Raw genomic sequence first — 14,683 nt, 5'->3', positions numbered from 1 at the left:
CTTTAGTTAGATCCCCTTTGTTCAGTCCACGGAGCTACAACGGTCAGTTCCACACAAGTTCCCCACTGTCTTAGTCTTAGGCAAGGCAAGGTGTGCTCCCACAAAGGCTATTCGACAGGCAGTACTGAGTTAGGCCAATCTCTCCTGGTGCTGCCACAGTATGGTACGAATCTCAGATAAAGTCCTCTGGTCAGGTTCCAAGGTTCCGGTTCCACTTGATGATCTGTTGGTATGGTGCTGGCTTCTGTCTTCAGGTCAGGAACATAAGTCAATACTGAGACAAGCTGGTGGTGCTGTCTCAAGAGAGGTAAAAAAAAATGACTAAGTCCAACTCTCTCTTTTGATGAATATAAATTAGTCAACTTTACAAGTTGAATAGATGGTCACGCAGTGTGGTAGTAGGGTATACCATCACTCGTGTGTAGATTAGATTGCAAGCTCAGCAACACTGCAACAGTCAATTAATAGCTTGAAAAACAAACCTGACAAGGTGACTCGATCCAACGGTCAGCTTGTAGATACTAGATATGTAGACTCAGGTGACTTTCCGTACTCACAATAAACAGATAAACCTGACAAAATGAGGTATCTTCACTCTTGAGTAGTCTTGAGGTATATATATTTAGATAGAGGTATACTGACGACGGACTGCCCTAAATCACTTCAACGGACGAAATAGTTCTGGATTCAGACACAATAGATATAGATCTATATATAGATCCAGGTTCAATCTAAAAATATCTAACCTGGCTGACAAAGCTAGACGCTGGTAACGGTTTCGAATTTTCTCTAATAGAAAGTCTAGATCCACTGGAACAAAGATGCCAAAATCCAGCTGCAGTCCAGATAATTAGCACAGACGTAGGGTAGATCTAGTGGAAATAAACGAATGTTAATCCAGTACTTCTCCAGTGTACTTCGCCAAGTGTAGAATTGTAGATAGATATATCCAGAACACGAAGTTAACTAGATTGTAGATCAAAATGACGCCCTGGCCGTCGTGGGTCGCCACATCTGTTGATGGTCTATTTTGTTGATGAGTATATATATGTTAATGGTGCATGCGAGTCCATATGACACAACAACAGAATGAATCAAGAATATACTTAATAACGCAGGCTGATAACTTCAACAATTTAATAAACAATAAAAAGGGCACAGTCCTCTGTCGTCGCTAGCCTAGCGTCGTCCTCTTAGGCGTCTTGTCTTTTATTCTTCTTGTTCATAATCCTACTCTGTTCTTACTCGTCACATTACTTAGGAAAAACCCGATTCACATCAACTTCTACGCATCTTGTGTCATTACACCACCATGGTCAAGGAAGGTCTGATGTAGCAAATTTGTGGGTTTTTTTTTCAGGATGTGTGATTGTAGTGTTTGCCAGCCAATGTTAAGTTATGGCACTTGACTCCTTTCCCTCTCACTCACTCTCTCTCGCTCTTAGTCTAAATTTTAAAAATAAAATTGTAATTTTATACTAGTATATAGGCTGTGTCTAAATTATTTAAAGTTCAAGTTATACTTTAATCACCTATCTTCCAATATATTTTATTGACCCTGGTTAGCATACACGTAAAAAAATGTATTACTCATCCCAAGGCATTTCAATCTTTGTTTCATGCTGTGGTAATCCTTGAAATGAGACGCCAATTCACTTTGAAAGCATTATATTTGTTCTTTTAATGACTTAATACACTTATTGAGTAATGTTTGCACTCTTATAAATACAATACACAATTTTTGTTTTGAATAGGTGAACACACAACATGACTTCATTAATACATTTATATTTCAAATAGTCTACATTGATATAGTCTCACATTTATCTTGTAAACAATGACACAAATGTGAATAAAAACACAATGCATTTAACTTCTATTTATCACCATTTATAACACCCAGTTTTGTTTTGTTTTTCATGCTTGTCACATGTGTTCCCGTCAGAAAATAAAATGAAATATATAAAATGTTAAATGTATTTTAGTAAGGTATACAAATAAATAGGCAAGAACTCAAAAAGGAAAAAAAAAATACTCAAAATATCTAACTATTTCTTGAAAATTCACCAGTGAATTTGATAGCATTTTGTTGCATTGGGTCACATACTGACATGCTATTCTTTATAATTTAATTATCGTAAAATGCTATTCATATTTTGTGATTAATCACTGGTTATTTTAAAGATTTAATTACTTTTTAGTGATGTTAATAAGTAACAATTCGTTTTACAGTATTTATATTTCACTACATGGCCTTTTGAATAATTTAGAGCTTATTGATAAATATAAAAGTCCAGTCACAACATGTACAGACAAATCCCTTGTATTAATAAATGTACAAGGCTTTTCACTGTCCTTGTCCTGTTCCATTTACAAACATTATAATGTCAAGAGCATTCTGTTTTATGGTAAAGGCTAGACAGTCCTCAATGTTCAATGTCTTTTAATTTGAAGGAAAACTGGTAGCCTTTTTAAATCTTTGTTGTTGTTTTTTACATTATTGATGAAGTTTAACTTCTACATACTTTTACAAGTAATTGTTTATAGTAAGAAGCTTTCAGATCCACAAATGAAAACATTGCAACAAAATCACTTAAGGCACAGTTCTGTTCAAAGATGTCTACACTTCCTCGAAGTAAACTGCAAATTTGATATTTCCGTCTTCCAAGTAGGAGACAATATATTTTGGGATCTTCCCATTTCTTAAGCTCCTTATGGCCAACTCCGTGACGCTGCTTTCTGGCTGGTCAACTTCTAAAGCCCCGGGTAGGCTTGTGACATTGCTGAACACTGCAGCAAACTTAAATTTGCCATCCACGTCGTAGGCGTTGAGATAAGACAAGTGCAGGTGCACCTTGGCATTGTCTGTTGTTAGCTTGGCCAGGCGTTTTGTGTTTAGGTCGTAGTTGTGTTTGAACTCGATTCGAGTGTCCCCTGCGTCTTTGACAAAGATGAACGAGAACTCTTCCTTGTCGTTTTCGAAAACAACGGTCTGGCATATCGGGTAGAAGTGCTTCTCGTTGTACATCTCCACTAGCTTGTCGTAGGGCTCTGGAAGATGGTTGGTCCCGTACTTCATTTGCTTGTCCACAGAGAATGCCTCGAAGCGGAATACTGCGGCGAAGACAACCTGCTTCGAGTGGGTACTGCTCCTGTAGCTGTGGAGCTGTGTCATGTTGTAGCCGACCTCTTCCAGTTGCAGTTTCCGCTGAAGCAAGTAGCGGTGGCTCATGCCGTGCTCGAAGAGGTAGTCGTACTGCGACCTCGTGGGCTGTGAGAATTGCTTTCCGATGATGGTGAAGAGGGTGCGGTCGTGGATGTAGGACGAGGTGAACCAGTGGATGCCGAGGCCTTCCTCTTGAAGGGCATCCACGTAGGCGCTGAGCTGGTGCTCGTCCAGGTTGTACCTGATTGTATACTGCAGTGCATTGTACGTCTGGCGAGGATCATAGGACGGATGGCTGTGTATTTCTGATATGTCGTAAAGGAACAGGTTCTCCTGGGGCGAGATATTCTCCAGAAGCAGCATGATTTCTTTGGTCTGCTGCCTCAGATGGTTCATGGCGTTGTCATATAGTGCTATGATCCACGAATCGGGGATGCCCGAACCGTGACCCTCAGTTGGATTTGTGTTGTGATACAAAATCAGATCATCGGCATGCGGATCGGCATCTTGCCACACAATGTTCTTAGCGTTAGCACGGAAGCCAGCTGCAAACCATACGTCTTCTTCTGAGAAATCTGTTCGAGAGAGAAGGAGCTCCAGATGTCTGTCATTTAGAACTTGTTGAGACTCAAAGGTGCATCTGTAAGTAAAAACAACACATTTTATGCACCGTTATAGATTTGATTTGAAAAAAAAAAGTGTTAGCAAAAGAGTTGCAATTTTGTTCAATTAATATACATCATGGACCACTGATTAAATAATATAAAAAAAAGGATCCGTTATTTTCTCATTTGCCAACCCAGAAAAGTAGTTTTATTGGAGACTTGGCGGCCCATATAAAGTCACCTGTTTTCATGACAAAGGTTTAAATAGTGTGTTGTAATGACCACCCTCTTTTTTTTTTCTCAAATACTATCTGGTAATTATTAGAACTGGGTGGGCTCAAGAACTTCATATTAATCTGATTACAACCCCGGCACAATTTTAATTTGAGAACCTTGGTTCTTTGCCAACACACAGACAATGTAATATAAGTCTGATTATAATTATTATGTACCTTTTCTTAATGTTTTGTTATTGTGTGCGCTAACGTTTAAATCTAACAGCACTTCATTGCCCACAGCATTATATGTTGTAGGCCTACCCATTACCCGCTGACTGACACTTGACATAGTCTCTTCTGTACACTCACCTTCATTGCCCACAGCATTATATGTTGTAGGCCTACCCATTACCCGCTGACTGACACTTGACATAGTCTCTTCTGTACACTCACCTTCATTGCCCACAGCATTATATGTTGTAGGCCTACCCATTACCCGCTGACTGACACTTGTCATAGTCTCTTCTGTACACTCACCTTCATTGCCCACATCATTATATGTTGTAGGCCTACCCATTACCCGCTGACTGACACTTGACATAGTCTCTTCTGTAGACTCACCTTCATTGCCCACAGCATTATATGTTGTAGGCCTACCCATTACCCGCTGACTGACACTTGACATAGTCTCTTCTGTACACTCACCTTCATTGCCCACAGCATTATATGTTGTAGGCCTACCCATTACCCGCTGACTGACACTTGACATAGTCTCTTCTGTACACTCACCTGACAAATCGCATCATATCGTAGACGTTGGATTGCCAGCCCAGTGTCGAGTCTACAGAGCTGGGCTCCAGGGACTGGTACACGGAGGCTCCTTCATCCATAACCTCCATCACGTCCCAGGGTTCTGCCTCTGTTGGTATGTGCGTGTTCCACATGCCGCACCGGCTGACAATGTTCCTGAACATACGGTACAAAGTTGATCATAAGTGTGTTAAAAGGAAAACACAATGCGGACTTTTTTTTTGCGCTACGTGAACGCCATCATTTATATATATATATATATATATATATATATATAATAGATAGATAGATACGCACACAGATTACTGTTTGTCCGATAAGTGACTTAACTCTTTCTCTCCGTAATTATTTACCACATTCTGGTGGAATCAACGTTGGTATCGTCAGTTAGGAGAGAAAGAGTTAATAAAGTATTATTTTAATCGAGAATGTATATTTATTGTATATGAATAATTATTTAATTATTTTCTTTTATCGGATGGTTGTGGCAAGTTTTTCTACACTTGTACTGTACCATGCTATCTATCGGGTTGAAATTCTAAAAAAAGGGGGGGGGAAAAACCAATTGAAGATAAATTGGTGGGGGGGGGGGGGATAACTGCGTTACATGTATTGGCTATGTGCCAATATGTCTGTTTTATACATTTCATTTATTATATTATTAAAGTAAAACTTTTAAAGATTTTTTTTAAAAGCCATACTAATAGAATGGACCGAATATTACATTGTAACAATGACATTCCGAATTAGTTCCATATTAAAGCGAGACTCACTTTCTAGCATAGTCCTTGTAAGTGGTATTGCTGACTGCCTCTATCACCCTTCCTAGCACCAGGTAGCCAAAGTTCGAGTAAGCCGTCCTAGCTCCAGGCTGGTACTGCAAGGGTTGGGATATGACGTAGCTAATTAGTAACTTAGGATCCAGTGGCTGCTTGCTAACCATTTCTTGTGCGATGTTAGGGACTTTTTGCTGGGAAATTTAGAAATTATACAAAAGCTCTCAGTGTAACTATTTACAATCATAAATGACACAAACTAAAGACTTTAACGTTTCACAATAACAAGACCGTTTAAATATGTTCTACTTGAAGAACATTGCTTGTATTTAAAGACCTAGAACTATATTTCTTTGTGTCCAAACAAAAAAAAAAAGTAAAATATAAAAAATGATACTTTTTAAAAACAATTTCTTCTTTATACAGCTGACCAACCTTTGTAAGACGATTATTTTGAACGATAGGTTTAAAAAATATAACATTTTTTTGTACACCGCCCCTTTTCCTAAACCCGAAACTAATTCTGTCTAACCCTAATTCAGAGTTTAAACAATTCTAATGCTAGGCCTATTGAGTATTGATCCATACTTTGAAGGCGGTGAGCACAATTGTCCTGATCGTGTCATTATTGAACTCTTGAATGTAGACGAGTGAATACCCGCTGACTGTTCAAGAGAAAGATTGTCTAAACTAAATTTAATATTAGAAAATAATTCTTCGAAACATTATAACGGTCAAACTAGAGTTTTGTCAGTATGTCAATTAGCTAGTAATTCAGTTCCCTAAGATATACATCAACTGCCAATTTCTAGAAAAATCGTTATAACCGGTTTCGAGAACAGTTAGTTTTTTCCATGAGGACTTTGCCAGCCGAAAATCTAAAATTATTATAAATGACTATAAAAGGAATTATATTTATATATATTTATATATAACTCTGTTATCTGAAATTGTCGTAAATGTTTACACAAGTGTACCGAGATCTTGTTCACCAGCGCTTTCAAGACGCATTTAGTTTTCACTTGATGTATCAGTGGTATGGTATTTATGTACATCTGTCTGTATACACTGGCTGTGTTGGTGTCTAAAGGGGGACATTAATTAATTAATTAATCCTTTAAACTTACCCCACGTCTTCGGTAGAACTGATTAAGAACGGGGTCATAAAGTGGTCCGTGGCTGTGGTCCCACCCGGCGCTGTGATGCAGAAGATGGTCGACTGTGATGTCTGCTAACCTGGGATCCACTTTGCTCTTGTCCCAAGGGCTGATTTCGCCCAGAATACCGGACTCTCCAAATACCTGGTTTTTGGGACAAAGTCAAATCAAATTATGCTACCTTGTTTTTTCTTTTAACTAGTATTTTTATATTTTCCTTTTTTTTTGTAAATTCGTTTCTTAGGGATGGGGCGTAGTGGCCCGTGATAAAGTGCTTGGCTTTCGAACTAAGGAGTCACAAGTTCGAATCCAGGCGAAAAAAAACTTTCATGAGTAACTAACTGAACATTAGTTGGGGAAACAATCAGGTTGTTCGTTGTATCAACTTATTTACACAGCATACCTTGTTCATATGTCCGCTCGTTTTTTTTTGTTGTTTTTTCATACTATTTTTTCCCTTCCCTATGTAAGAGAAGTCATTTTAAAATTAATTTGTATTTTAATCTTGATCGTTTTAAATTCACCAGGTCGTCAAGAATTTGAATTCTGGGTTTGTTGGTTGTTTTTTTTTTCGAAATCATTAAATTCGTTAAACCTTTGTATGAATTCGTTAAGCGAATGAAATACATACATTGCATTAAATGTTTTTAATCTTTTGAGTTTCTCTATAGGTTTTATTCTAGTACGAAGTGAAATCACACTTAGGTCTATTCAGTTCATGGTTTTGCTTGAGGTCTTGACATTAATCCACTGATTTACTGTTTTGTTATATATCTATAGTGACTTGCGGTGAAAAAAAATGTGATTCCAGTGAGGAGGATTATATAAATATATAGATACATAGTGAGTAGCAGCAAACCCTATCGTTTTCCTTTTAGCTCAATTTACCTTATCCTTAAGGGTCAGTTGTCCGTTCTGGACCAACTGCAGGATGGCCACGGCGGTCAGTGATTTGGACACACTTGATATTGGGAATTGGGAAGAACTGGTTACCTGAAATAAAATGTTTTTTACTTATAATAATCAGTTGCGACTGCCAGTCAGATCTTTTGCTATCTTCTAGCACCAGAATATCTTTTAGTTATTTGAACACGGTACAGGTACTCACTGTTTTGCCCCGCCGGTCCTCTCCATACCCTCTGGTCATCACCAGCTTACCATCTCTCATTGCGGCTACCACTCCTCCGCGGTAGCCATTGTCCTGTAAGAATTGTTGGAAAGCGCGGTCAAAGTCGTGAATGACCGAGGAAGATGTGAAACTGACTGAAACAGACATAGGCAATTTTAAATGATGACATTCAGTTGTATTATAAATATTTGCATGCTCTTCTAATTCTACATACAAGGAAATTAAATTTGTAACAATATGATATATGCTAGTTTCTATAAAATCAAATACATACGAATGTAGAAATATGTTGATGTCTTATCTTTTTTTTTTTTTTACAAAGCTTATATCAGCTCTGTCTGTCTGGTAAAAATGTGTGTACCGGTACATGTTATTTCTCCCACACCCATTCTTGGATCAAGCAGAAACCTCGCACAATTATTCATAGACTTGAATCAATAACAAAAAAGTAACCGATTTGACAATTCATTATTGGTAATTCATTATTTTGTTTAATAGCAACAAGAGAAACTAATGCTTCAGTTTCAGTATTCACAGATGTGGCTAATTGTGTTGGGTTTAGTCCCCTTGAATAATTGTTAACGCTATTTTTTTCCCGCACGCATTCTCCGATCAAGTTGATACTTTTACAATTATTTATTGTACCCAACAAAACATGAATCAATAAACAAAGATACTCAGTTAGTCAATTAATTATTGGTATTTATTTTTTTTTATAACGAATATGGGAAATAAATTGTATATTATTGATAGATATAGTTTGAAGGACGGAGAATTTTTCCCTTAGATAAGCTAAATTACAGAGGTTACTTCAAACTAGAAGTCCTGTGTCAATCTAGTCGTGCATTTTAATCAATGTCTTAAACTCCAATCAGTGACTTAAGTCGTTGGCTAACAGCTCTGTATTCGCCCTAGCATATGGAATAAGAAATACTAGTCGACCGGCGGCGTAGCATACGCCACTATTTTACAGGGCCGGCCTTAGGCCCCGCACTTTCATAGGACCCACGTTAATTCTAGGTGTATAAATTATTAAATTAAAAGATTTTATAAATTATAACAGATTTCCCGCGGCCTCCTGTCGATTTACCAGGAGCTCCTGGAAATATCCTGAAATTGCATAATATACGAAAAAGTCCTTGAATTATCCGAAAATTATTTAAATCTTTTGAAAATATATAGACAAAAATTGTCATTTTGGGGTGTCATTCAAAATGGAAAACGCCAATCCTACGCGCGATTAAAAAAACGGCATTATGTAATACCCGTAATTGTGGAATCTAGTGAACGAAGCTTCTCGCGCCTCAAACTAATGAAGAATTACTTGAGGTCACAATTCTCGTAGATAGATTGAAACATTTGGTAATTATTGCTATTGAGCGTGATCTATGTAGGAAACAGAATTCTTATGATATACTGTATGACTTCGCTACACGCAAGACTCGTGTAGTAATTCTGTGCGTAGTAAAGAATAAATAAAATGCAAAGATGAATACAAACTCTTAAATTTCACTTACTATCCGTATCCCTACCTAAACTGGGCCCCGCAAATCCGTTTCGCATTGGGCCACACAATGGTTCAATCCGGCCCTGATATTTAGCGATATTACTTGTTCAATTTCCATGACTTCTTGGTCACAGTGGTTAAGTCCGGCCCTGCTATTTATTTAGTGACGGGTGAATACTTCTTGTTCTCCCCCCCCCCTCTCTCTTTTTTTTTTCGCCTCTAAAATTACGTGGGGTAACTCTAGTCCGTCCGACTTGTAGAAATAAAAGATTGATCTTTCCATTACTTGGTGTCTTGAGCCATGAAGAGAATTAGATATATATAGAGAGGCTTTTGTGTCTTTCTGTGTTTTTGACTAGGTTTTGTGTTAGTATTTTTTATGTACTATTGGTACTTTACTTTTTAGTCTTCTTTCCTGAAGCGCCTCTAAATTTAGTTATCTTATAAATGGTGTTACTCTTGTCAAATCTTAATATATATCCCACAGCTGTATTTTGTATCTGTTTTAGTTTCTTTGTGTATTTGAATTGGGGGGGGGGTACCAAACAGAAGCATATTGTAATAGATGTCCAATAGATAAGTGTGAAGTAGATGTGTTATACACATACACTTTTTTTCCCCGTACACGCCCCTTCAACTTCAACAGTTTCTTTTCTTCCTGAAACTTGAAACTAAGAGACGAGACGACATACACACTAATGTATGGGCCAATAGCAATGCACTTGTATTGGGGGAAGGGGTGGCTCAAGGAAAAAAAGTTGATTTCGCTTAATGGTAAAGCATTGAAGCCTTTTGCTCTTAGTTAATATAAAATTCTACGTAACACAATCTCCTAATAACCACCCTGTTTGCTGGTGAGTTGTTTTCACGTTTGTAGTTTATGTCCCTGGCAATTAGTGCAAGCAGTGGACCTGGAAATGTTTTTTTGTTGTTTTTTTTATTTTCACAAGTGTGCCAAAAGTCAACTAGATTCAGTAAGATTAAAACAAATGAGATAAGATGGGGTTAGCTTTGTGCATACACATAGTTCTCCGAAATGTTATGACATGTTTTAATTAGGGTCGGCTCTCCTCCATGGAGTTGCCACATCCCGGCCCTAGTTCCCTTCAGGACTTAACATTCACCATTTCGGAAATCCCTTCCGAGGGATAGTCGCAAAACTCTCGGGATAATTGTTAATTGATTGCCATTTGGGGGGGGGGGGACCCATAAGAAGAGTTACGTTGTAGGTATTGCCTTTTAGCACTTGTGAACGGGAGAAAGCCTTGGTCACCGACAAGAGCCTTGATACCCACATTCCATAATAACATTCCCTCGATGGTTGGTTTTCATAGATTAACACTATTGTGTTTTTTTTTAGTGGATTGAAAAGTAACACTTTTAAAAAAAAGTTCTTGTTTTTATCTATTCCTCCTTTATGTAACTGATGGCGGTCTATAATTTCTTTTTTTATGTATTTCTTGTAATGCTTCATTATTGCAAAGAGTCTTTCCAATGAGCTTGCATACTCAAGTTCTTGTATTAACGGTCTAGCAAATGATTGCTACAAAAGACGGTGCGCAAAGAGTTCACAAATGTCTATTTTCAATTCTTGGCTGAATACCAAGAAACATTGGAGTCGAGTGCGGGAATTCCCGCTGAAGTCGTGCACAAAATCAAAAGACGTAAACCTAATTTCATTTTCAGATGGTTATATTTTGAAAAAAATAAAATGGTCAAACCAGAGTTTTCATTGTGTGGCCAATTAGGTCGTTATTTCTTCCCAAAGATATAAATATAGGCCTACGTATATAGACAAATTTCTTGGAAAATCGTTAGAACCGTTTTTCTAATACCCGTCCAGTGAATGTCCACCCAACCTGCTCCCATGAAAAGTTTGCAAGCAAATGGGAATAACAAAAAAAAAGAAATGCTAACAATGGTGACTTAGTCGAAACTGTTAATGTAAAATGAAATCGTGTCAAAGTCTACATTGATTTGAATGAACATTGAAAAGAACAAGTTATGACTTTCTTTTCTTCATCACTAATTTGGACAATGGAAGTGAATACTTGACTAACTCTATAGAGTCCAATGATTTTTAATAGCCCCCCCCCCCTTTTTCTCTCTCTCTTGTTTGAAAAAAAAAATTGAAGTTATTTGCTGCCTATACAATTGTAAACACCATCTCTCTGCTACTTTCATGAAATGTTGTCTTGACTAAGTATTGTCCATCTCACCTATATGCTTAGTTTACTTAGACCTTTAGTGAGATGACGTCGTGTCTCTGTAGTCCACCCCCCTCTTCCAAAACAAACTTAATCCCTCCAAGGGACACCAGCTACTACCCCGTCTTGCCTCAGTGTAACGTTGTCTAGGTCCACGGAGTCCTTACAGTCTACTTGAGGGTCACGAGTGTCATCAAATGTCACCCTGGTGTGAAACTTGTTAAGACATCTCTTGTTTCTCGTGAATCTCGGCATAAAGACCAACATTGTATAACCCGTTCGTAGCTGCCCCCCCCCCCTTTTTTTTTTTAACAACTCCGTCTCCCCTCCCCTACCTCTGCTATCATCCCCTCCCACCAGGACCTGTAAATTATGTGACCTAAAAAAACTGTAGATATAGGACAGCGGAGATAAAAAGTCTAGTAATCCCCCAGTTCAGGGGCTAAAGAAATGTACACTCGCAGATGAAGGATTAACGCTCAAGTGTGCGCTGATTTAATACTTTGTTGTTAATTGTCTTTCTAACACCACTTTCCCCCCTCTCATTTCCACCTAAGAGTAACCTGGAAATACTAGGTAGTTTTTATTTTAATTTGTAACATGAAAACAATGCACACTCATACTGGTTTCTACTGTGGCATCCACTTGCTACCAACTCCAAACTAAACCCTGATTCCTACTCTGCTTAGTTTCACCTTAAACTTCAATGTTCAGCAGTAACGAATTAAGCGACTGCGTACGACGTGAAATTCTTTGCCTCCACTTTGTTGTGCAGTTTTAGAAACTACAACTAAACATTTCATTCACTGTATTCTTCTTCTAAATTACACTGTTTCACGCCTTTTTTTGTTTTCGTTCGCACCAATGTCACTGTTACCTTATAGGGTTAAGTTTACTATTCACTACCACACACACACATTTCTTTTACCACTGGCACTCGCATACTTCCTATTGTACATCTAGAGAATCCCCCCCCCCCCCCCCAAAGATCTGAATGGTCTCTATTTCATCTTAAGTGTTTAATACTTAGGTGCTATAATGAAACAAGTCCTATGTTCACCACCAAACACCTTCTCGACATACACACGTTTGGGACTAGTCGTAAATACCGGTACTGGAAAAGAACAAAACAGTGAATCTAGTTCCAAGGGTTCCGAAATTGTGTTATGTGAACCCTTAAACTTCAGTATCGCTGTATTCACTTTTCTGTCTTACAGATTGCATGGTTTGTGCTCTTTTGGTGTACGTGTTGAAAAGAATCCATTTTCTCGTTAGTTTGGGAACCGTTAAGATCAACCTTGGTGGGAGGTTTTAGGCTCTAGACTACTCCATTTTGATGTTGACGACCACTCGACTGAATACATTAGCATAATTTAAAGTGGGGATTTAATTTCTTGTAATTGGTCTACTTTTGTTTACGAGTTGGAGAAAGTCGTCGAAGCGTATGTCTACCATTTGGTCATGGTCTGATATAGAGTAGGAGAACTGCTGATGGTGTATGCCAGTGTCTTATTGAAGTGATGTTGTATGTCTATATTTTGTTTAAAAGAGGTCACGAGATATACAAATGGCGATATGGCAATGTTTCCAGACTGTTCGTCATGAATGTGTGGACACGTGATATCAATTATCGAGAGGCTTCTCGTTACCGGTACATTGTAGTTGTTGGTGTTTGTTTGTTTGTTTGTTTGTGTTTTTTGTTTGTTTGTTTGTTGGTGTTTTTTGTTTGTTTGTTGGTGTTTTTTTTTTCACTTTAACTGATCTGGTACACAGTTTGTAAAACAAGATTAAATCCGTTCTACAAACCAGCGTCATCAACATTTTGACCAAAAAATAAAAAGTCGATCATCGCCATGCGAATTTTTTTTTTTTTTTTGTATAAACGGGAGAAAAGTCTGAACAGCTAAAGTATTCGCAGCGCATTCGTTATTATTTTCAACTCTGTCTGGCTGGATTCTTATACACGTGCTTTTTTTCCCTCTCAAATTTCCCATTCTTCGATAAAGTTGAGTTGTTTTGGGTTGTTGTTTTTTTGCACACTTATTCATTGCCGAAGACAACACATGAATCAAAAGATTAACCAATTAGTTAATCAATTATTAATTTATTAGATTGATTGATTGAAATTTTCAAAAAAATATTTTTATGCCGTTTTATTGGAAGTATGAAAAAGGGGGTGGGGTACCGGTCAAAATAGATATTAAATACCTGGGGAACAAATCAACGGGCATATCCGGTGTTTAACGCTAGTCTTGATAAATGCACACTTTTAGCTCTTTACATGCGCATGGAATGCAAACATTGGCGCCGCTGTCCCTGTGTTGTTTGTAGTTGTAAAATCTGTAGTAAGATATCATTTCCAATTGATCATTCCACGTATACACTTCGATCCCCTTCTTGTCAGTGATCTGGTTGCCACCTCGAAAGTGCAGGCCCCGTAATTCCTGATCTTGCCAAAACACATAACAGTCTGAAGTCATTCGTTTTGAGAACTTCTGATCTACTGGGTGAAGGCCAACATTATTTTAAAAAATATCCTTTTCAACTCTTTTTTATTTCTCCTCCCCCGCTGATGCTCGTTGTAACACAATCAGCTTTTTATTTCCTCCCAAGAGCTCCAAAACTTTATTCCATTGGATCTCTTGGATATAGGTTTCAGGCTGCAGTTGTGAATAATAAACTGTGGGGTGGGGGGTGAAGCCACGTGATCATTCATCGTGCTCTCCTTGTCTATCTGGTTTAACTTGATTCAATATATTCTGAAGTGTCCTGAGGTCTTCCACCCCCGCTCACAGAACACTGGTTTCTAAATATTTATTGAGTCGTTCCCCTTTAAGTACCTTCTAAGAAGAGTTTTTCGCCCCTTGGGGTTTTTTGGATGCACTGTATTCAGTCCTTTCATAATGTGACCCCCCAAAAAAGTTTATTCCATTCAGTCTTTCGTGCCTTACACTGTCGGGGGACGTTCGGTGTTGGAATAGAATATGTCACTAGCTCAATACAACTTTTTTTTATTTCATAGGCCTGCACTTCGAGCCATTCATTTCCTACAGAAGTGTCATTGTGTATGTGTTGGGGCGACGTGCGTCTGTGGGTGTCTTCCCTCCT

At 38.1% G+C, this 14,683-nt stretch overlaps 2 protein-coding genes across 7 annotated transcripts in view; one reads left to right on the top strand and one right to left on the bottom strand.

Moving 5' to 3' along the window:
• LOC106053002 (uncharacterized) overlaps positions 1–14,683 on the top strand; it is a 55,066-nt gene that overhangs the window by 9,292 nt on the left and 31,091 nt on the right. The gene's annotated exons all lie outside the window — the stretch shown is intronic.
• Positions 1–14,683, bottom strand: part of LOC106069991 (uncharacterized) — a 38,605-nt gene that overhangs the window by 4,238 nt on the left and 19,684 nt on the right. For 2 of the 3 annotated variants that reach the window (XM_056036619.1, XM_056036620.1), the window contains exons 4-9: positions 7,841–7,995; positions 7,621–7,725; positions 6,703–6,876; positions 5,573–5,769; positions 4,779–4,955; positions 2,486–3,806 (exon numbers count right to left, since the gene is read on the bottom strand). In XM_056036619.1, the coding sequence (XP_055892594.1) occupies positions 2,621–3,806; positions 4,779–4,955; positions 5,573–5,769; positions 6,703–6,876; positions 7,621–7,725; positions 7,841–7,995 (1,994 nt within the window). In that variant the 3' untranslated portion in view covers positions 2,486–2,620. Of the gene's footprint in view, positions 1–482; positions 3,807–4,778; positions 4,956–5,572; positions 5,770–6,702; positions 6,877–7,620; positions 7,726–7,840; positions 7,996–14,683 lie in introns of those variants that run through there. The other variant, XR_008779044.1, reaches the window with a different exon arrangement.

Source organism: Biomphalaria glabrata, chromosome 7, assembly GCF_947242115.1.
Source record: "Biomphalaria glabrata chromosome 7, xgBioGlab47.1, whole genome shotgun sequence".
Lineage (NCBI taxonomy): Eukaryota > Metazoa > Mollusca > Gastropoda > Planorbidae > Biomphalaria > Biomphalaria glabrata.
This window is presented reverse-complemented; position numbering and strand designations above follow the sequence as displayed.